Source organism: Phoca vitulina, unplaced genomic scaffold, assembly GCF_004348235.1.
Source record: "Phoca vitulina isolate PV1807 unplaced genomic scaffold, GSC_HSeal_1.0 scaffold66, whole genome shotgun sequence".
In the NCBI taxonomy this organism is placed as follows: domain Eukaryota; kingdom Metazoa; phylum Chordata; class Mammalia; order Carnivora; family Phocidae; genus Phoca; species Phoca vitulina.
In genome coordinates, this window is record NW_022589769.1 from 98528 (window position 1) to 120627 (window position 22100).

At 42.5% G+C, this 22100-nt stretch overlaps 1 protein-coding gene across 3 annotated transcripts in view; it reads left to right on the forward strand.

Moving 5' to 3' along the window:
• The window catches only part of RBFOX1 (RNA binding fox-1 homolog 1), a 1177605-nt gene that overhangs the window by 23684 nt on the left and 1131821 nt on the right, over positions 1-22100 (forward strand). Inside the window, exons 1-3 of one of the 3 annotated variants that reach the window (XM_032392251.1) lie at positions 1693-7068; positions 11316-11378; positions 11461-11536. In XM_032392251.1, coding sequence (XP_032248142.1) covers positions 11335-11378; positions 11461-11536 — 120 coding nt within the window. In that variant the 5' untranslated portion in view covers positions 1693-7068; positions 11316-11334. Of the gene's footprint in view, positions 1-1692; positions 7069-10275; positions 11379-11460; positions 11537-22100 lie in introns of those variants that run through there. The other 2 variants (XM_032392249.1, XM_032392258.1) reach the window with 2 other exon arrangements.

A 22100-nucleotide genomic window follows, 5' to 3' on the forward strand; every position in this document is an offset into this window, starting at 1 on the left:
GGAGTCCGACACATATTAAATAGAATTTTTAAAAAAAATTCAGACCTACTGGGTAGAGGATGGGTTTTCTTTATGGTACATTTTCTTTCTCCATGTTGAAGTAGGTGCTGCTAGCTAGTTTCCTTTCTTTTTTTTTTTTTTTATAGAGCAATGAGTTATGAAGCTCAAAAATAAAGTGTTCTCTGTGGTGTAAATAAAGCAGTAATCTGAGCAAATATATCACCCTGTGTACTGAGGGTTTTGTTTTTTCCTTTCCTTTTGTTTTTGTTTTTTTGTCTCTTTTCATCCCCTCTCCACTACAGTCTCATTTATGTTGTTGTGTATTGTTGACACATTAATCTTGGTAATAGAAATGAAAGCTACTTTTCATTGAGAAATAGATTCAAAGTAAAAGATGATTAATGAACAAAAGCGTCATGCATTCCCAATGATGTGCTTTGTATCCCAGCTCTATAAATCTGTCTGTATTTCAATCTCTTGCGAGCTTTCCGATTATTGTATCTGTTCTCTACTTCACTCCAGTGGAACTGGTTAGTTTAGCCCCCAAGGCTTCCAGGTGTCATGGAGAGAGGACAGCAAAGTCATGGAGAGGATCTTCCCCGGGGTGTCATATGCCTGATAAAGGGAGTCCAAAGGCTGGCAAGGGATACTTACAGTACAGGGGAAGAGATTGTTACTCACATCATGATGTCTGAGAGGCTCCCTTTGTAAGCCTGTTGCTTGTCCCTGTACAATTTCTCTCTCAATGACAAAGAGCAGCAGAACTAGTGAGATGATGGGTAGTAACCAAAGGGAATTGGTTGGGCAGGGATGACCCACTGTGCAGTAGCTTCCCCTGCGTGTGAGAGCTGATGATGACATCATGGCAAAGCTCAGCTCCTTTCTTGTAAAAGCGTATCATTGCCTCTATTAGGACACCCCAGGTTCTTCTCTGGAACCGACCTTCTCTGGGCTGTCACAAGCAGGTGATGTTTAGTTAGAATGAGAACATTCTGTTTGACAGAGAATATTGCATAATCGCCATTCAGATGAGGGTTCAAGTTCTAGTTTCTCTGGGGGACTTGCAAAAATACTTAACCTCTCTGGATATCATGCTTCATCTGAAAATTAAAGATAATAATGCCCACAGCACAGATACAACAAGAATTCAATGGGAGGCTGCATGCAGATTGTTTATCACAGCACGTGACACAGAGTAAGTAGGGGGTGGTTATTACTATTATTATTCTTTATTATTCTTATTCTCTTGCCATTTTTATTGTCTTTATTTATATGCACTTACATACATATGTCTCTGTCTCCAATACATACTTAGTGAGTTCCTTTAAAATCACAGGATTCTCCATTACTTTTACTTGTGTCTCAAGGCCTCACCTTGGGAGATGGACTTCAATATGATTAAAGTTGGTGCAGCTATTAAAACACCCACTGTAGCCATACCGCAAGCCCTCTTCCCGTGTAATCTCATTTAATCATTGTAAGAATCTGGGGGTGCCTGGGTGGCTCAGTCGTTAAGCGTCTGCCTTCGGCTCAGGTCATGATCTCAGGATCCTGGGATCGAGCCCCGCATCAGGCTCCCTGCTCAGCGGGAAGCCTGCTTCTCCCTCTCCTACTCCCCCTGCTTGTGTTCCCTCTATCGCTGTGTCTCTCTGTCAAATTAAAAAAAAAAAAAAAAAAATCATTGTAAGAATCTGCAAAGAGTAATTTTCATTTCCACCCCATACACGAGAGAATTGAGGCCCAGAGACGTAAGGTAATTTACTCAAGGTCACACAACTAGGAAGTGCTGAAGCTGGGGTTTGTACCCCAGTGGGGATGACTCTCAAGGTCAAAGTTCTTCCTTTATGCATACACTGGTCTCTTAAAATATTGTGACTCTCCTCCGACTGACTTATAAGAAGCTGGGTAGATAGGGAAGTCAGGCTTAAAAAAAGAACTTTCAGGGCAGGCTGGTTAGTGATGCACACCCCTGGGTCTCACATTGGAGATCCTGGGGATGCTGGAGGAAAATGTGGTTTTGTTCTAGAATTAGCCATTGCTCGTCTATTCCGCAAATATTTAATGAGCACCAGTTTTGTTCCATGTACTCTGTTAGGTATAGAGCATTTGGTGGGGAACGAAACCCTTGGTGTCTGCGTCCTCATGAGTATTCAGTCATGGAGTTCAGCAGGAGAGGCAGATACTAATCAAATGGTGATGTTTTGCTGTATAGTTATAACTGAGGTAAATATGAGGAGAAGGATCATGTCCTAGATTTGCTGCGGAGAGGGATCTGGGAGGCTCTGCTAAAGAAGCAATATTTGAGATGAGAGTGGAAACCACACGGGGTAGAAACCACAAGGGGGGTGGTCTCCTTTCTCTTCAGGCCCTGCTGCTGGAGCCTGGCGCGTTGCGGGTGACACTGAGCTCTCTCCCTTACCACTTTCCTTGCACTTGAAGCAGCATAGCTTTCTGTCTCAGATTTCTGCAGTGGTTGGTCCTCTCTTTCCATCCTGAGTTCTTTATGTGAGAAGTTTTCATGGTTTCTACATGGATGAGATCCTTCGGTCTCCTTGATACCAAGTTTGTATCAGGCCAGCTTCAGACACTGATGCATTTGGATAAACTCAGTTCATGTGAACTCATGAGCATTTGCTGAGAAGCCTCATTCCTCTTGGTGGAAAGAACTCACTGGCCATTTTGCCATGATGGGAAGGAGGATTTTTGTCTCCCAAACAGTTTTGTGCAACACCAGTAATCAGCCAGTGATTCCTATCCATTTCTGCCCGTCTTTTATCATTCAACCTAAGAATCTGTCTGCAGGAATTAGAAATCTTTCCTCTCCCTGATTTACTTTGCCCTGACCCCTGTACCTCTAAGGAAACATCACAGGCCACAAAAAAATCCTCTCTTTAAGTGGTGGAAATGTGAAATTCTCTGGGCTCACAGTAGGATTGGTAAAGGAAACTATTTCGGGGAAGCTGCTTTTTGAAGTTGGTGGTCACACTTTCTCTCCTCCTGCTAGAAATGAGTCCAAGGGCCCCACCAAAAAAAGCCAAACTAGACAATATCTCCGTTTTTAAAAAATGACAGGTGTACCAAATATTGGTTGAAAGTATGATCTTTAGACTTACTTAGATTTAGATGCTGCCTTTGCTGATTACTCATGGTAAGACCTGGGGCAAATTCTTTCAGATTCTTCAATGCCTAGTTCATCATATCAAAAGGGAAATAATGGATATCATGCCCACAGGGGATTTTGTAAGTAAAATGCCCGGTACATAGTAGATGCTCAGTATTGGATAGTGATCATAACAGTTATGATTTTTATTATTGTTATTTATGTATTTATTTATTTAGATCTTCGTGAATCTGTGTGGGAATCTATGTAAGCCACATATATCCAGGGGTGGCAGTCTTTCTATAAAGGGCCAAGTAATAAATATTTTGGGGTCTCTAAGCCATAAAGTCTATGACAACTACTCAGCTCTGTTGTTGTCACATGAATATGGCCATAGATAATACATAGATGAATGAGAGTGGCTGTGTCCAGATAAAACTTTATTTGCAAAAACAGGCCATGTGTTGGATCTGACTTATGGTCCGTAGTTTGCCAGTGTCTGATCCGCATGGCAGTCTTCATCGGCACAGTTGCCTGGGCTTGAACAGCTTGCCCGAGTGGTCCTGCATAGGTCTTACCTGGATAACTCAGTCACCAAAACGTATTCTGTAAATAACAGAAACCCACCAAAGCTAGGCTAGCCAAGGCACACTTTCTTGGAAAGACACACTGGAATCTCGTATTTATCCTCAGTGTAAGATGTTCAGCAGGGCATTGGGAGTGGTGGCATAAGAAATATAAATGCTTCTGGAACCCAGGTGACAAGCTGTGCAAACTCTCTCCCTTCCATTCTGTGTGGGCTCCTCTGCTTCTCTCTGCTTTCACTCTATTCACCCCGCTTTGCACAGATGGACTTGCTCTGCTGTGCTTTCTCCTTGTCCATTGTAGCTGCTCTCAGAAGGTGCCCTTGGCCCTCATTCTGCATCACTGTGCAAACTCATGCCTACAGATGGACATAGCGGCACATTGTCTTCCTGAGATAGGGCCCTTAATGTTCATCTGAGGGTCGGGTATCTCTGCTTCCTATCATCCGTTCAGGGAGAAACAAGGTGAATATGATCAGGACCAGGTGCATTCCCGGTCAGGTGCCATCCTTAGAAAAAGAGATGTGGCGTATAGAGGTGCACCAAAAGTATCCTCCCCTTCATTACTCCTAACACAGAACTTTGCTCAATACTGTCTCCAAGTCACACTTTTTGACTCAACACCATATTTTAAGTGTCTAGTGTGGGCCTGGCTATAGGGTGATCTCTCTGCTGTACAAGAAGGAATTGATGATATTTCCTAGCTGAAAGCACAGACCTCTTTCCCCTCACTCTACACCCAGAAAGTTTTAATTTTATTTAAATTAAAATAATCAGGTCTCATGTATCTTTCCTTTCACAGAGTTGTTATTGCATACTTTGACTTCAATGTCCTGTCTCATGTACTTGGTAGAGAAAATAATATAAATACATCTTGAAATTTCCCTAGAGTTCAGCTTCCCTTTTTATACCGGGTGTAGCTAAAGTTTGGAGCAGAATAGAAAGAGCCCTGTTGCCTTACACACACCCTGTTATCTCTGGCGGGTTCAAATACAATTTCTCCAGGAAGGCTGTGGTACCTTTGCTCTTTCTAGCCTTGAATCTGAGAGTCTCAGGATTTCTTTGGAGTACACATAGCAGCATCTTTTTGACAGACAGTGCAAATTAAAAGATCCAGTGCGGCCCGGGAACCAGGGACCCAAACTTGCCCCTTGGGTTTTCATTTACAGTTAGGCACTGCAGACACAATTACTGCTGACAGGGAAGCAGAGACTGGTGGCAGAGTGTGTGTGATGGGAGGCTCATGCCAGCCCGTAATTGGGAGGATTATTTTTAATCAGAACATACCCTACAGCCCAAACATTAGAAATCTCCTGTAAGGCCAAGACAGGAAATTAAACACACCAACAATAAGCCTCAAAGGAGGGTGGCATGTGGGGTGTAATATCGTTAGTCTTTCGAAGGTCCCTGGAGCTTTGAGTAGAAGTTTGCTTCCCTAGGGAGGGAGACTGGGAAGAAGCTTCCCAGGGAGAAGTCACAGATACTTTACCTGAGCCCCTGCTGGACAGGTGAGTACAGCCAAATTAAATGTAGCAAGGCAGGCTAATTGATGTTTATTGCATTTAGACAGCATGACAAGTCAAATACAAGCCTTGAAAGAGCTACAGTTGTGTTTCATCATTAAGGGAAGGGCCTCATTAGTTCTTTATTTTCAGAAATCTTATTGAGCACTTACTATGTGCACGTGCTGTGTTGGCTTGCTGGTATACCTGGACTCTGCTATCACTGTCTTCTGGATAATCTTATCCTTTCGCAAAATTTTGCCAAGTACATTAAGACTTTTTTTTTTTTATTGGAAAGACTGTTGTTGACCAAGTAGGCATCATTCTTGGATATCTGGTGTGATAAACATTTGTTGAGTAGCAATGCCAGATAATTACATTGTGCAGTCTTCATACCAATCCTCTGAGGAGGGCATTATTATCCCCAATTGATAGAGAAGAAAACTGAGGCTCAGAGAGGTTGAGCAGCTTGCCCAAAGTTACATAGCTTAATGAATGGGAGAATTAATTTGAACCCAATTCTCTGTCCAAAATCTATATAATACTGTCACTTATAAATAAGATAAAGCACAGCCTAGGGCTTTAAGGTGCTGAGGACTGTAAATCCGTTGGAAAGGACAGACATAGAGACCACTGTGAGTGTGGAGTTCTGAGTGTGGGGAAGAGGGAGCTTTTCATTGTGCCTGGTGAGGGCTCCCCGGGGACATGAGAAATAGGTACATGGTTACTGAGCAGACAAAGAAGGAACAGAATCTCAGGCATGGGACCAGCTAGTGATATGAGAGGGCATGGGACATTCAATTTCAGTTTAGAACTACTGGCTTTTGGATTTTGTTCTTGTTCAGCTCAGTCACTTACATTTAACAAATACAGGGGGAAGAAAACAATATTTTGGGGATACTCAACACAGAGACTAAGCATCTGAAGGGATGGGGTAGGATGCAAAAAGATGATATGGGACAATCAACTTTCAAAGTATCCCCTGCTGTCCTTGCTGCGTAGAATGTTTATTTATGTGTGATCACAATGGGAGATGGTCTTTAACCCATGGCTCTCCCTAGGAAGTAAACCACACATTGACAGTAAAATGACATACTGGTTCTCAGTCTCAAGCTCAGAATAGGGGCCCTGAATTGTTTGCATGACCAAGTGTGGCTGATCCAGTCATCCACCTGCAGTAGCAGGCTTTGGGCAGCAGCCTTGTGTTACATGGCTGAGAGTCACTGGATTCCCTTGGGGAGGGTCTCTATCTTCAACCTAAGGAAACTGCAGTGTACTCCCCACTTTGGCTCGCTCTCCTCCCATGCCAGGTGTGATCAGTACTAGCTTCTCCACGCCGCATCATTGCCAAATTGCACATAATAAGCCCATATGGTACTAGCTGCATTACTCTGTGCTTGAAGCAGCTTCACACCCCTTTCAAGGACAGTTAAACTTCAGACACCTGGGTACGGTTGGAGAGCGTGGACCCACTCGCAATCTGATTAAGATACAGCTTGCTAATCTGAATGAAGGGCTGGTGGAGAATCCCCCTAGCCGGGTGAGATACCATCCTTTGAGATCAGTATCTTACCTGTGGCTCTTCTATTGGCAAGTAACAGAAGCCCACTCAAAGTAGCTCAAAAAATGGGGATATATATTACACAGTATAGGAGTAAGTCTCAGCCCTACCCAGAAATCTCCCTCCCATGGCCTCTCCAGTCTTGTCTATTCTTTTCTCTGGTCCATTCTTCTTGCTCCAGAGCCTGACTCCTTCTCTTCTTCTTGCTGAACACATGGCAGAGAATGGTGACCCTGCAATTACTGAGTTCTCAGTTCTAGGAACTAGCAAAAACTGAAGAGTACCCTCCAAATTCCTGGGAGAAGATTGACCTGAGATCAGGTGAGGTTTCATCCCTATTGAACACAGCCCTAGTGGAGCCAGGATCTTATACTCCAGACATGATTTCTGTATCTATCCTAGGCAGAGGTGGGGTAGGGGGGAGGGGAATAACTCAGAGAAGCTGTGTAGTCAGCCAAAGCATGTCTAAAGTTAGCAACAGGGTGAGGAAGACTTCTTTCCACCCCTCCTCCCTTCCATCTATCCTTCCTTTGGCAAATATATATTGAATGCCTTCATATCCACAACATTGTGGTCAGAGCTGGAGTTAAAATGATGAGCAGGATAGAAGCAGTCCCTGCCCTCATGGAGCTAACGTAGTGGAGACAGGCAGATGTGAATCAAATCATTTGTAACTGTTCCATGACAGCTGTGATGTGTGCTATGAAGGAAGGGCTCTTGAGACCATGTAGTAGGGGTTTCCATAAGAAAGTCACGATGAATGGGAGTTAATGGGTTTGAAGAGCATCCCAGGCTGAAGATGCAGCATTTACACATCCCTGTGGCAGTTGGCGAGTAAGGTGTGATCCAGAACTGGAAGGTCCCTGGGGCTGGTACACTAGGGGTCCAGAGGGAGGGTAATAAATGAATAAAGCTGGAGCTGTAGCCAGAAGCACAACTTGCAGGATATCAGGTTGTCTCAAGATACAGGCTTTGTCCTGAATGGAATCAGTGCAGGGTTTAAACAATCAAGTAATATAGTCACAGTCACATTCTGTAAAGATTCTTGCACCTGCCCTGTGGAGGGATGAGAGGTGCAAGCCTGGAGCCAGAAGGTGATCTCCACAGTTCATTGTGGTCATCCAGGTAAGGATGCCGCTACGTGGCAGTCTGTAGGAGTGGAAACACTGCAGTATCCAGCCCTATTTATGGAGTGAGAATGTTAAACTGCACGCTGCCTGCCCAGGGGTCATCAACTCCAGTGTTTTGGAAGTAATTGGTTCGCTATTTTGTGCGTCCATTCTGATGAGTGCAGAGGTGAGGGCAGCTAATGCAGAAAGTGAGCTTTCACCTCTGTTCTGCCTGACTTTGTTCTGATGTCCTTTTCACGTTTCGTTCACTTGCAGCCTTTTGGCTCCAGCATAGTCTCAGTATGATGAACATTCCACCCAATTCCACTGGGCCCAAGATTCTCCCTGGTCACGAACTGCTCTTTAGGTAGTTTGCAAGAGTAATTAATTGCAAAGTCAGGACAATCTTTGTTTTGTTTTGTTCTGTTTTGTTTTGTTTTAACATACATAACTCTTCTGGAACTCTAGAGAGCATCTTAGATTTTTCTCACTTGCTTAGGGAGAATCTCCCTCTGGAATGAAGGTCAGTGCCCTTCCTTGGAGGTGTACCACTTTGGGCGAATGGGGAATCACTGCTTATATGCTGTTCAGTGTGAGCTTCTGCTAAGTGGCTGGGCACTGTGCCAGAAGATGAGGCTACCAAGTTGAATAAAACATTGTCCTTGTCCTTTAGGAGTTCACAGCCTTAGCAGGTCAACTCTACAGTAGGTTAGAGTATATGATTCTTTTCAGAAAGAAGGGTGTGTGAAAGACCACAGGGCCTCTGGAAAAAATTCAGTCCAGCTGGACAAATCAATGAAAGCAACAGAGAGAAGTTCACACTTGGGTGGACTTATGTCTTTAAAGTAGTTCATTTTAGCTGGATCCTAGAGTATGTTGGTGAGTGTATGAAGGGAAGGAGGAAGTGACTGGAGGAGGGAGGGGCAAGGGTTAAGAAGGTTGAACTTGATGATAGAAGCTATCACCATTTTTCATAAATAAGAAGATGCATGCATATTTTGATACAAAGCCTGGGTATACTATGGGTTCAATAAAACTATTACTACTACTATTTTTCTATTATAATCATTAATGTTTTTATTATTATTAAGACACAGATAATTCTCCAACTGAGGCATTCTATGAATTTATAGAAGATAACTATATACTTTGACTCTTCATTTCCTAACTGTTCCTACCTCCATTTCCCAAATCCTGTTCTTTCACTTCATGTGGTTACATTATTCTCAGTGTGAAGATCTCAGCTCCATTGCCACTTCCTTGGCAAAGTCTTCCCTGACATTCCTGACTTAGCGCCCATGGACTGTAGGCACCAAGAGGACAGTGCTTGGCATAAAAAGGGGCTTAATAAATAATAATGAACTTTTATACAAACTTCCAGTTATAAAATGAGTAAGTCATGGGGATGAAAAGTACATCATAGGGAATATAGTCTATGGTATCATAATAACTTTGTATGGTGACAGGTGGTAACTACATTTACTGTGCTGAGCATTTAATAATGTATATAATTGTTGAATCACTATGTTGTACACATGAAACTAATAAAATGTTGTATATATTTCAATAATAATAATAAACAGCTCTTAAACAGCACTGACTCTGTGCCAGGCACAATGCTAAGTGCCTTACAAATATTAACTTTTATTTTTTTTAATTTTTATTTTTTTAAAGATTTTATTTATTCATTTGAGACCCAGAGGTAGAGAGAGAGAGAGCATGAGCAGGGGGAGAGGCAGAGGGAGAGGGAGAAGCAGGCTCCCCGCTGAGCCAGGAGCCCGATGTGGGACTTGATCCCAGGACTCTGGGATCATGACCTGAGCCAAAGACAGACACTTAGCCATCTGAGCCACCAGGCACCCCCAAATCTTAACTTTTAATATTTACCTCAATCTGTTGAGGTAGGTAGTATATTTGTTCTCATTTTATAGATAAGGAAGCTAAGACAAAGAAAAGCTAAGTGACTCGATCATGGTCACAAAGCTAATAGGTAGCAGAGCCTTGGATGACTGGGATAGTATGGATGAATGAAAGAAAGGAAGAAAGGACAGATAAATGACCACTGTCACCATCATCCTCACCACTTCATAGCTGTGTATACCTGCAGTCTTCTCCAGATACATATCTCTTCTTCCAGTATTTTGAAACCACTCAGTGTTCTCAGATGTCAGTGGCCTCAGCAAATATGAAGATTTGAAAAAGAAAGTCCATCGGGCGCTTGGGTGGCTCAGTCGTTAAAGCGACTGCCTTCAGCTCAGGTCATGATTCTGGAGTCCCCGGATCGTGTCCCGCATCGGGCTCCCTGCTCAGCGGGGAGCCTGCTTCTCCCTCTGCCTCTGCTTGCTGCTCCCCCTGCTTGTGCTCGCTCTCTGTCAAATAAATAAATTTTAAAAAATAAATAAATAAAAAAGTCCATCACATTAAGATATTAAGAAAGGGAGCATATTTTCCAAACATATATCTGTGAATAATTTTATAATTAAGCTCTTAAACTTGTGAGTTACATTGAACCTGGGTATACGTTGTGTCACTACTTGAGAGGAGTAAATAGAGCACTAGATGAATATTCTAGAACCCTGAGAATTAATCCCATCTCTGCTACTTATGTGTCTCCCAGAGGGCGAAAGAGTCAGGATCAACTCTCTTGAATATAGGGTGCCATGTAACTCTTTCAGATCTATTAAGTAAATCTTTCTGGTTGGAGATGACCTCTCCCCCAACTCACTGAAATACATGAGATTGTAATGGCCCTTTGCAGTTTGTGTGATATTTGGTTTATTTAAATATCAATGAACGTGGATCTTACTCCTGATAGGGTGATGATAGCCATGTTTATGAAATTGATTATTGACGGGACACCTTATATCACAGTTTTATTCATTGCAAAGTGGAGTCACTTTGAATGTTAGCCATCATGGGATTGAGTGTTATAGAATCCCAGAGTTCTAGAGTTGAAAAGATATTTAGAGTTTATTTCATTTCACCTAACTCCATGCAGGAAAATCCACAATAATATCTCTGAAAGACTGGCTTCTCATCTTTCCTTGAAAACATCCTGTGGCATAGAGCTCACTGTGTCAGGCGAGAGTGTAGCAGAGTGATTATAAACTTTGATGTCCAATTGCCAACTTCAAATCCAGGCTCTCCTACCTACATGCGTATTTTGTGTAACTTACTTGAGCTATCTGAGCCTTGGTTTCCTCTTCTGAAATAGAGAAAATTGTAACACCTTCCTATTGCAGTGTGAAAGAATTAAATGAAAATATGTTGAAAGACTTGATCTTAATCATTTTCATCATCATCTTCATCATCACCACCACCACCGTCATTGTTGTCCAATTCACAGTATCAAGAGCCTATTTTAGAGGTTAGCCAGATGTGACTATGACAAAAAAGGTAAAGGCACCATACAAGAATACATTTCTCCATCCTAAAGTCTTCCCCTCTCTTCTTCCCTAGGAAACTGCTCACAGAACTCATGCCAGTGGCACTTATACCTTCCTTGATCGGACTCAGCATTCAGTAAGTGCGACCACTTTTGAACCTTCATTCCATAAATACATCTATTTCTTTGATCGTGTTCGAGATGAAAAGTTCTCTTCAGCAGGCCTGAAGTCCCCACAAACACTGTGCTGCCTGCCTGTGTCTTTCTTTTCTGCACTACTGCATTGGATTCAGAGGTGAGGGGAGGGTTTGCTAGGCAGAACCCCCACAAGGAACACAGGAAATGTGTGTGTGTGTGTCGGTGTTAACCCTACCACTACTGGCTGGGGGTTAAAATGAAATGTGCTTTTGTTGTCCTTTTGTTCCCTAAGCTTTTCTCATTAGGAGATATCTTGTCCCTCTCTCCCAGTTGCATGACCCTGCAAAGCAGAAGGAAATGCCAGCAAAAACAGATCAGTTAGTGAGACCACCTATTTCTTGAGGCATTTAAGAACAATTCATTTTGGGCCAGAATACATTACTACCATATAAAAATTACTGCAGAAAAAGAAATTCGGTACTTTAAGATGCTGGGGTACATTTCAGAAATTTCAGAAATTTAATTTGTTTTTAGCAAGTAAGCACTTTTCCGCTGTCTGCCTTTCTCATTGTGCGCAAGGACTTGATTTTTGGTGAAGCCAGCAGTATTTTCTCCGATTTCCCCGACTCTTATTTTTTATGATACACTAGCATTTGAGGTGGTGGTGTTGGTACACGAACCCCTCTGTAAAAATCTCGGACATCCGTTCTCTTCTGCAGCAGTTCTGTCAGCAAACAACTTGTTTTATGAATCAGTCTGTAATAATTTAACAATAAATATCCAAGTTTTAAAAGTTTAACTAAAGGAAATATTTTTTTTCCCAAGACGTAGCTTCCCTTTGTAAGGTTTCCGAATTTTTTAACATGTCCTACTTCTGAGATTGGTGGAATATAATTGGTGCATCAAAAATCATAAAGGGGCAGGTAGAATCCGAGGCTGGGGGACTCCAGGCCTGGAAGAGGCTGATCAAAGGGAATTCTTTGCCCTCAGTGGTACTGCATGACTCCCCTTTTGGCTACAGAATTTGCATATGTGAATGGTAGAAGAAGGAGGAGACAGAAAGAAATAAAAAAGATGGTGTATTCGCTGTTTGCTACATCAGAGTGACTTAGTGTAACCCTGATCAGCTAAAGCGTGTATCACACAGGAGATTAGACCCACAGCTTTTGTTCCCAATAATAAAGGAAATTTCGTGTCTAATTCCCTACATGCCACATCTATCTTTCAATGCCTTTGAAGTTCAGGCTACAGCATTTTCTAAAAACTGCGAGGTTTTGTAAGTGGAAAGGAGGGGCTGTTTGGCATGAAGTCTGTTCAGATCTATTTGGTGTAAAGTTAAATATGCATGTTACTTTATCTTTTTCTGTTTCAAGCAGTATCCTTCTTGTAGATGCCTTTGTGGTGCTGGAGCAGGCAGGGTAGGGTTGGAGGGAGGAAGGCTTCAAGGATGGGTTTTCAGATTATGTGCGACCTTCCCACCTTTCTCTCTACCTTCTCAACATGATACAAATTACTGCTTCTCAGAAAGGAATCCATGTTCCAACCCTGGATTGGGGCTGAAATTTCTAACCTAGGGGAGGCTCTGGTCCCTGAGATAATTACTATAGTGTTGTAAGGAGCTCATGTTAATTTGTCTTTGGATATGGTATTTCCATATCTACGATTGCAGTCTAAAGAGGAAAAAATTATTAATTTGCTGCTCCATACCACTGTGTAGATACCTGATAATTAAAAAAAAATAAATAAAAAGGGAAGAAATGGAAAAACTCCTCACTGGGGATATTTAGAACAGCTGCCCAATTTCTGTGTACCTAATAGATTTCGGTGCTTTCCTTGTGATCAGAGCTTCACTGGAGCAGTGAACCTCAGTCAACGTCCAGGACCGTGAGGTCACTTCCCCTAGAATCAAGATCGAGTTCTAGGAGTTTGCTTGGTTATCAGGAAAGCGGGTGACCTGAAGTCCACATTGGCCTGGGTCTTGGGTTCTCCTCACCAATTACATGTATGGTACATTGCTGGTTAGGAAACTTCTCCTCATGGGATTTGACTGAGAGCAACAGCTCTGCATTTAGAATGTACACACACCTAACATCGTGCCTGCGCTGATGTGGCTGTCCTACCTTGGTCTATGTCAGGGTTTTGATGTCTCTGTCGGCTTTAGAAAATCAGTGTCCATTTACTACTTCCAAAGTCTGGTTATCTTTCATTGTTAAATCTTTTCCAGAATGTTCCATTTGCATTGATGTCTTTTGGCTGATGTACATGATACTGAGTTAGCTCGTGCAAACTGATAGCTGTGTAGGATTTTCGCTCTCCACATTCCTTTGTGATCTGTATGCACAAACAAAACCTACAGGAGGCTGGCGGTAGTAGGGTCCTTGGTTGAACTTCAGCCTCAGAGTAATTTCTTACAACTTTTAAATTTAAGGTCCAGTGGAAGCCTTCCTTAGATCTCTATCTTCTATCAGATTATACTTCCCTGGCATGCTGTATCAGAATTATAATTTATTAATGAATTGACCAAAGATTAATTTAATGTTTGCCTTTTTCTTTTGTCCAGTGCTCCCCAACACAACTTTCTGTCATGATAGGAGTATTCTTCCTCTGTGTTGTCCAGTATGGTAACCACTAGCCAGATAGGGCCACTGAGCACTTGAAATGCAGCTGCTGCCACCAAGGAACTAAGTTTATAATTTTGTTTATTTTCAGTTAATTTAAATTTAAACAGTGTCACGTGGCTAGTAATAATCTACCACATGGTGGGGCAGCTCTAGACTGGAGGCCCCGTGAATACAAGGGCCAGTTCTGAATTTTCCATCCTTGCATCCAGGCTGGTGCTCAGCTGGTATATACCAGTGTAGTTTACCAGTTTGGTAAACTGCTAGTGTCCCAAGCCCCTAAGCATCTTCATTCCCTGCAATTCCATATGCGTTATTCCCCTACGTGAACTCTTGAACCAGAACGAGAGAGTTAATGGTCCTCCAGTACTACGGCATATGCTCATTCTAACTGGTTGGTGTCAGTCATATTCTGGTCATTAGACAGTATATAACCTCTGATTATATCCGCAACCTCTACTGAAGTCCTGGCCATGGTAGACAGTACTTGCTGGACATAGTGACAGGTGAGCACATGGAGGGATGGGGGGGAAGAATAGATAGATGGCTGCATCTCACCTTCTGATGAAAGCGTTATGTATGTGGGAGAAACAGAATTGACATTAGACAGTAGACTGGTCTGGATCTCCATGATGGCTGTCTTTTGTCTTCTACTCACTACTCTAATTCTTGTTCAAAGCTATGACATCTGCTTTGTCAAGGCCTAGATGGGCCTAGAATAGCACACTCCACATCTATCACTGAATTCCATTGTCCTGTGCAGCACAGGCTGCGGTATGTCTGCACTTACTTCTGGCTGTCGCTTCTGACTCCACATGCCTGACGCTAAAATCAGACCACACCCTGCTCACTCCCTCTGGACACCATGCTCTCCCCAGGTAACCCAGTCCCAAGCTTCAGTCACCACTGACTGTGTCTTGATCTTCATCCACCACCACGAGAGGAGTGAGGCCTGGGCCTGCCAAAAGCCCCATTTGCATTCCCTCTGTTGGCATATCACTCCAGGTGCTCCTTCCTCAAATGGCAGTGAAGGCTTCCTTAGCGGTTTTAATGCCTAGAGCCACCGTCCCCTGGATTCCATGCTACATGGTGGAGGACTGCTATTCCTGAAACATGAATATCATCTAGTTACTTTTTCAGTTAGCTGGTTCCTTTCAACACTGCCTTCTCTCTGAGAATGCCTAGATACGTTCTATTCTAACCAAACATGTTGATCTCTTGACTTCCAAATGCATTTACTTCCTGATTCCAAAATATGTTAGCTGTGGTCTTATCAGCAGGAGTAACCCTTCCTTATTCTTAGTCTACACTTCAGTATATATCTCTGTTAAAGACTCTCCTGATGAAATGTGTACTTTAATTCCTTGATTCCTCTTGTAGGATAAAGAAAATACCAAGCCTGGACTCTGTGGAGCAGGCAAAGAGTAGAACAGTGTAAGGTGAGTAGAAAGAGAAAAAACAATGACTGTCTCTAGGGAAGTAGAGTTCTTTCCAGTTAAAAGTCAGCAGATTGGCTGGAAATGGGAGAGGTCAGCCATCAGCTGAATACAGGAGGGAGGGGGAGCAAGACCAGGAGCAATATAAGAGCATTAATTTAAATCATGGCCAGGCCTAGGGTGGGTTTCATGCCATTTGATTGAGAGTCTCACAGTGTAGAGGACACACAAAACGATGCCCTCAGTTGACCTTCCCATTTGCTCTGACACTTGACCACCTGCCACCCAGCACCAGGTATCTGTGTTCACACATTCCATATGTGTATGTCTTGTCTCTCTCAAGCTGCTGCATAGCAAGCTCTGTAAAATCCTTCCTGCTCTCCCTAACTCCCCTCTTCTAGACCAGGACTAGGAACTCAGGGGATCTTTTGGATTTAATGACTAAACAAGACTGTGAAGCATGAGAGAGTATAGGCAGATAAATAAAAAAAGAATATTTTCTTTTGCTCCCTTATTGTTGAACAGAGGGACAAAAAAGGAATGAAAGTTACAAGGAAGGTGTGTACGATTGCAGCATTTTAGGACCATGGATAACAAAGAGACATGCCTAAAGTGGCACCCCACTACCCGCCTCATTATTCTCTATAATTTCACCCAGTTTAAATCTTCCATAGCACTCCTCACGTGCTTTCATTATTGTATTTATTGCTTGTGCATTATCTGCTTCCTCCACTGGACTGGAGGGACTCTGAAGCCATGATGTGTGTCTCTCTTGCTTGCTGCTTTATCCCCGATACCCACAAAAGTGGCAAGTGCATATATATATATATATTTATATTTATATATTTATATATTTATATAATGAATTATTGAGTTGTGTGGCTTACATCTGTGAATGATGATCACTCTGTGTGTTTTGAAACCATTCTTTTGTCATCCATAACCCCTCACAGCCCTCCCTTGCCATACCTCCCAATCTAGATCAGTCTTTGAAAAGTCAAGAGAGTCAGGCTCATATCCTGGCTCGGGGAATTGACCATGTGATCCTTGACACACTGACCAATCTGACTTGATTTTTTTCATTAAATAATAACAGTAATAAGGAATTGAACTAGAATAGTCTGTAACTAAGACCCCTTCTGACTTGGAATTCAGTGAATAAACAAGAAAGATAGAAATGAGGCCACAAAAGAAAAGGTTGAAGGGAAGCATCATTACCTAAGCAAGGCAGAGGATGTTGAGTTATGACCAGCAGTGGCTCCTCCCCAGCCCCCAACTGTGGGCAAAAATGAACTCATTATCTTCTGGACAAGAAAATGAATATGCTAAGTAGGTCTGGGACTAGTACAGTACTGATATGCCACTTTCTGTTTGCTGTATTAATAACTGATATTGATACAGTTTGGTATCAATATCACACCTATGGGTTACATTACAGAATCAGAGGAAATGAAAGCAGGTTTCACCTGCAGCCTCTTCTACCGGAGCACCTGAGAGGTGAAATCTTTGTATTCATCCTATTCATTAGTTCCCAATAGAATGACCTAAGGAAAACAATGACCTGGGATTTCTGCTAAATCTCTTCACTTAAGCTAAAGATTAGATCTGCTTGCTGTTTGTACTCTGCACTGTAGTGTGAGGTTGTTTGAGACATTGGTAAACCTGTAGCAATGGCTGGAAATTGCAAATGACAAACGTAAGAATGGCTGGTTAATAAGTTATAGAAACAAGGAATTTGGTTTTTCCGAATGGAAGAGGCTATGGATTTCTTTTGAGAAGCTCCAAGGCAAAAAGATAAACTTTCTTCTAGTGCTGACAGCCAGAATATATTTTTTAAAAACATGTGGCTGGTTTCTTTTGAATTCAGGCAACTATTTCCAAAGATGAGGATTCTTGCCTCAGAAGGTGCCAACCCCAACTCTGCTGGGCATACAGTTGGAAGTAAATAAATGGTAACAATGATACGTTACTCAGAACAATTACACAACTGAGCAGTAATCCCTTCTACTAGGCAGCCTATGTGTGCATGATCACTGGTGAGGTGGGTCACTCATTGGACCTCAGTCTCTCTATTTAAGAAGGATAAATTATCGTGAAAAACTGTATTGTGGTACATTCCAGCTCAGGGTGCCATGGCATTGATAAATAAGTCAACGTTCTTACCTTGGTAGTGTTATCATTCATTCATTCACTTACAAATAGCTTTGGATAAATTATGTTGGATTTTTGCTGAGCGCTAGTGATGTTACAATGAATGAGGCCCTGAATTTATGGTAAGACTGTGAAATAAAATTTAAAGTAAATAAAACAATCCGAATTGTATTGGTTATCATGGACCAGCCAATCATAGACGGGAATATATGTTGGGCTCAGAATGCAAGGATATGATTAGATCTGTCTCAGATGTGGGAGAGGGCCAAGAGTTGTCCCTGTTACATGTAAATTCTTCTTTTCCATATTCTCAGGTCAGGTTTTTCCTCTCAGAGCTGGCTGGCCTTCCTCACCCTTCCCCGAAGTACAATGCCCTTGCAGGGTGCTTCCTCCCCCCAACAATGACCATTTACACTCCACAGGGCCAGACTCTCCCCACCAAGTCCATAAACCTGCACTCTGTGCAGAATCAATGCCCATTTACAGCTGCTAATGCATTAATAACAGAAACGTCCCTGGCCGTGACCTACCTGAGTCATTACACACTAATCATCGGAGGCAATTTCAAGCAGATTGACTAGTGATCGGTGTCCTCCTGGCGTCCAGGCAGGAGGACACATGGCTGCCTTCACAGCCCCTGAGCAGATGGTCTGAGAGCGTAATCACACACTACAGCCGGTGTGGGTCTGGCTCCAGGAAGGGGAATCTCCATGTCTTGCATGCAAAGCTGTGCTCTCTCACCCAGGGCTCTGCTCCAAGTGCCTGCCTTTCATTTCAGAATAGAATCCAGGCTCTCCTTGAGACATTGAGGAAACAAGGTTTACCTGTGCCTGGACTGTTGTAGCCTGCACCGTGCCATGAAGCTGGTTGAATTCCTTTCCCACTTTTCCACGTAATCCATCTCTAGATACGTGCTCCAAAGCCATGGTCACCCTGGGCTTGTGATTTGATGTTATAATTTCTTCCCTGAGTTTTAGCTTGGGCTTTTTTGTCTTTTTGATCTTGCTCTGTCACTCCCTACGGTCGTAATTTTAAGGGTTACACAGTGTATCATCAGGGTGATGTTTTATTCCTTTACTGTGGGATATCTAGGAGGTCTCTGCTCTTTTCACTAACACCATTATTACCCCGAGTTAATCACTCAGGATCTGTAGAGTTTTCTTCCCTGGTATAACTTCCTAAGGATAAATACCCCTGAGAGGAATTGTACAGTCGAAGGAAATAAGCATCTTTATGGCTTTGGATGCATATCGCTAAATCACCTTTTAAAATGGATTGTGTTAATTTACAGCCAGTTCATCATCTTTTGGGCTTTCTACTCTTAGCTGCCTATGTTTTACTCGCCTAGAATGAGGATTCAGATTATTTGGGGTTGGAAATATGAGTCAGATAGAATCTTTACCTTCAAGGAACCCACAGAATAGAGGGAGAATCCAGATTAGAAAAATAACCCGTTGCTCTGTGACGTGTTAAAGCCTTAAGGAAAAAGGAGCTTCAGAATCCATGGATTCTGGCACAAGGCATTATTTCTGAGACTTGTGGAATTCAAGAGTCTCTCTCTTTGATGCTATTTCTTGACTAGAGTTTTGAGAGTTTGGAGATCAGGGGTCTTGTGGCTCTAGTCCTGTGTATACTTGTTATATCCATAAATTCAGGTATAAGAACTTAGTGACTACACTGTATTCTCCGTCTAGCTTTATGGGCTGTTCATTCCAATACACACTGAAACTTTTGTTGGCAGAAGTTCACAAAAGTCGTGCATTGCTAAGACAAATAAGCTGGGAGTCTTTGGGCTGTGTGCCCAATAAACCCAATGGGTCACAGCCAGTAGTTCATTGAGATTCCAATAAAGGAAGCTGAGGTCTTAGTGGAAAAAGCACAAGATGTTAAGACAAACAAACGGAGATTCAAATCTTGGCTCTCTGTTTACCACTTCTGCAAACTTGGGAAAGTTACTTAACCTTTCCCAGCCCCAATTTCTTCTACTGTAATGAGGATGACAGTGGCCACCCACAAGTTTCTTGTAAGGATTAAATAAATACTCCTTTTTGCAGGGAGAGGGTTCTTTTTGGGAAAAGCCTTTGGGGTGGAAAGTGGAACCCTGAGAGCGTAACTTGGGCAGTGATCGATTCAGCAAAAGCTAGTAGCAAAAGTAATGCTCCGTTTTAGTTAGAGAAGACCTTGTGGTGGTTCTGATGAGGAAGAAGAGAGGAGAGGGAGTGAGCAGGATCCAGCCTGAAGGTGGGTGGGAAGCTGATACCTGTGTGAAAGGGTGGGGCTCCAGAGGAATCAGGAGATGTTACTAAATTTCAATTTGAAGCCCTTTGCTTTCTTGTAGACTTAATCCCTCTCCCTGTCTGCCCCATCCTCATACCCGCCAAGAATAAAACTAACCTCTTCCTTCAAAAGAGTTAAGATGTTTTGGGGAGTGAGTTTTAATGGAAGTTCTGTGAAGTGCTGAATTCCTGCCTAAGTCCATGCAGCAGAAAACAGGTGTTTCCCTCAGCGGTTCTGAAGATAAACTGCTAGTGTGTTGGAAATCTGCTTGTGGGCCCGGCCATGGGCTAAGCATTTTGCATGCATTCCCTCCTTTTATCCTCACAATGACCTAGTGAGATGGGTTTTGCTAATTACTGCTGTTTTTCAGATAAGAAAACTGACCCTTGCATGGATTGGTCAGAGTCAGATTGGTTGCAAGAGGTGGAGCTGGGTTTCTGCTGTCCAGTCCACACCTTTGACCGCTACACTGACCTCTTTCTATATGCATAGCCCTGGGTCCGAAGTGCCAATGGGACTGTACATTTCATTAAAGAAATAGTGGCAAGGAATTTTAGCTTCACGGGATTTGAGGATGTGGTGTCTAAAGAGTTCAGCTAATGTCTAGGTTATATTTATAACTATACTTCTCTAAAAAGTAGATGAAGTGGATGACTGGTACAAATAAAGAGAAACAATTCTACTATAGGGCTCTCATTCCTCTTTCTCCTCTCTATGCAAAGAAAGAATAAGAACATGAAGTATAGTGCACTGTGAACATGAAAACTGAAACATTCTCTGTGGTTACCAGGGACTATGCATCAAAAAAGACTCTTGTTAGTACAGGCAAAGTAGAGAGCCACTGAGAGCCACAACCCCGAGTTTTTCTGGTGCCCAACATGCCTGTAGCTTCATGGTGGTTTGACACTCCCTCAAGGTTTTAACTGAGTTGCAACTGAAGTTTCATTCTGAGAAAAAAAACAAGCAAAACAAAACAAAGATGAAGGACTAGCAAGCAAGGAACTGAATTTTGCCTTTGAGATTTATATATATGTATGTGTGTGTGTGTGTGTGTATACACATATATGTATGCATGTATATATATGAATTTTCATATATTAATTTTAATAAATATTTTAATAAAGAATTATGGGGATGAGGTAGTAAAAAGATTGCACCTGTTTCAGTCTAAAGTAAAAAAGACCTTATTATTCAGAACACATGGTCCTACCACTGCATGGTGGTGGCCGACACAGGTTGCAAGCTTCTTTTCTGAGGCTGATTCTGCAAACGTGTTTGAAGGGCCTGCAGGTGCCATACCTGCACAGAGCTCCTGAGAAGCCTTGTGCTTCTTTGCATCCCCCTGAGCAACCCTCACTGTGCTGAGCTCAGAGTCATTGACAGTACACGTCAATCCTTCTACTACCCCTGTGAGAGTTTTGATCAGGGATGTGGTCAGAGGTGAGGAATCAGAGCTGGCCCACCAGTCCTGTGATTCTCTTCCTCCTATCTTTTCTGTAGGAATTGCTCTCTCACTGTATGAAGCAGGTGACTGGAGCCTTTCTTTCATTCACTCAACAAATACACATCAAGTGCTCTTCTTTGCCAGGCATGGTTCTAGCTGCTGGGGACACAGTGAGAAACAAGACAAGCAAGTTTCCCGAACCCGTGGGCTTAAATTTTCTGACAAACAATTATATAAATAAATGTATAATTATAAATTGTGGTAAGTACTGTGAGATAAACGCCCAGCATGTTATGGGAGTCTGTGCAGAGAGTATAGTAATTTAATTTGGGTGATCAAAGAATTGATATTTAAGCTGACACATTCCAGGGAAAAGTCTCTGGGCTGTGGCAAGACATTTGGGACTTTTGAGGAAGTCAGAGAAGGTGTGGTTAGAACAGAGTGCTGGAACAGTGTTGAAAGAGCAGACAGGGGAGAGATATTCATCAATTTCAGATTTCAGATTTTATGGTAAGTGCCATGGGCAGCCATCAAAGGATCTGAAAAAAAAAAAAAGAAACACGATTAACTTCTGTTTTTAAAAGTATTACTCTGGCTACTATACTGAAGAAGGCTTGGATGGTGGCCAAGTGGAAGGAAGGAGAACAGTTAAGAGCTGTATTGAAATAGTCTGGGAAGGAGGAATGACATTGGCTTAGAATGGGGTTGTAACCATGGGGGTGGAAAAAAGTTCAAGGATCCTATCTGTCCTTCCCTTCCCTTCCCTTCCCTTCCCTTCCCTTCCCTTCCCTTCCC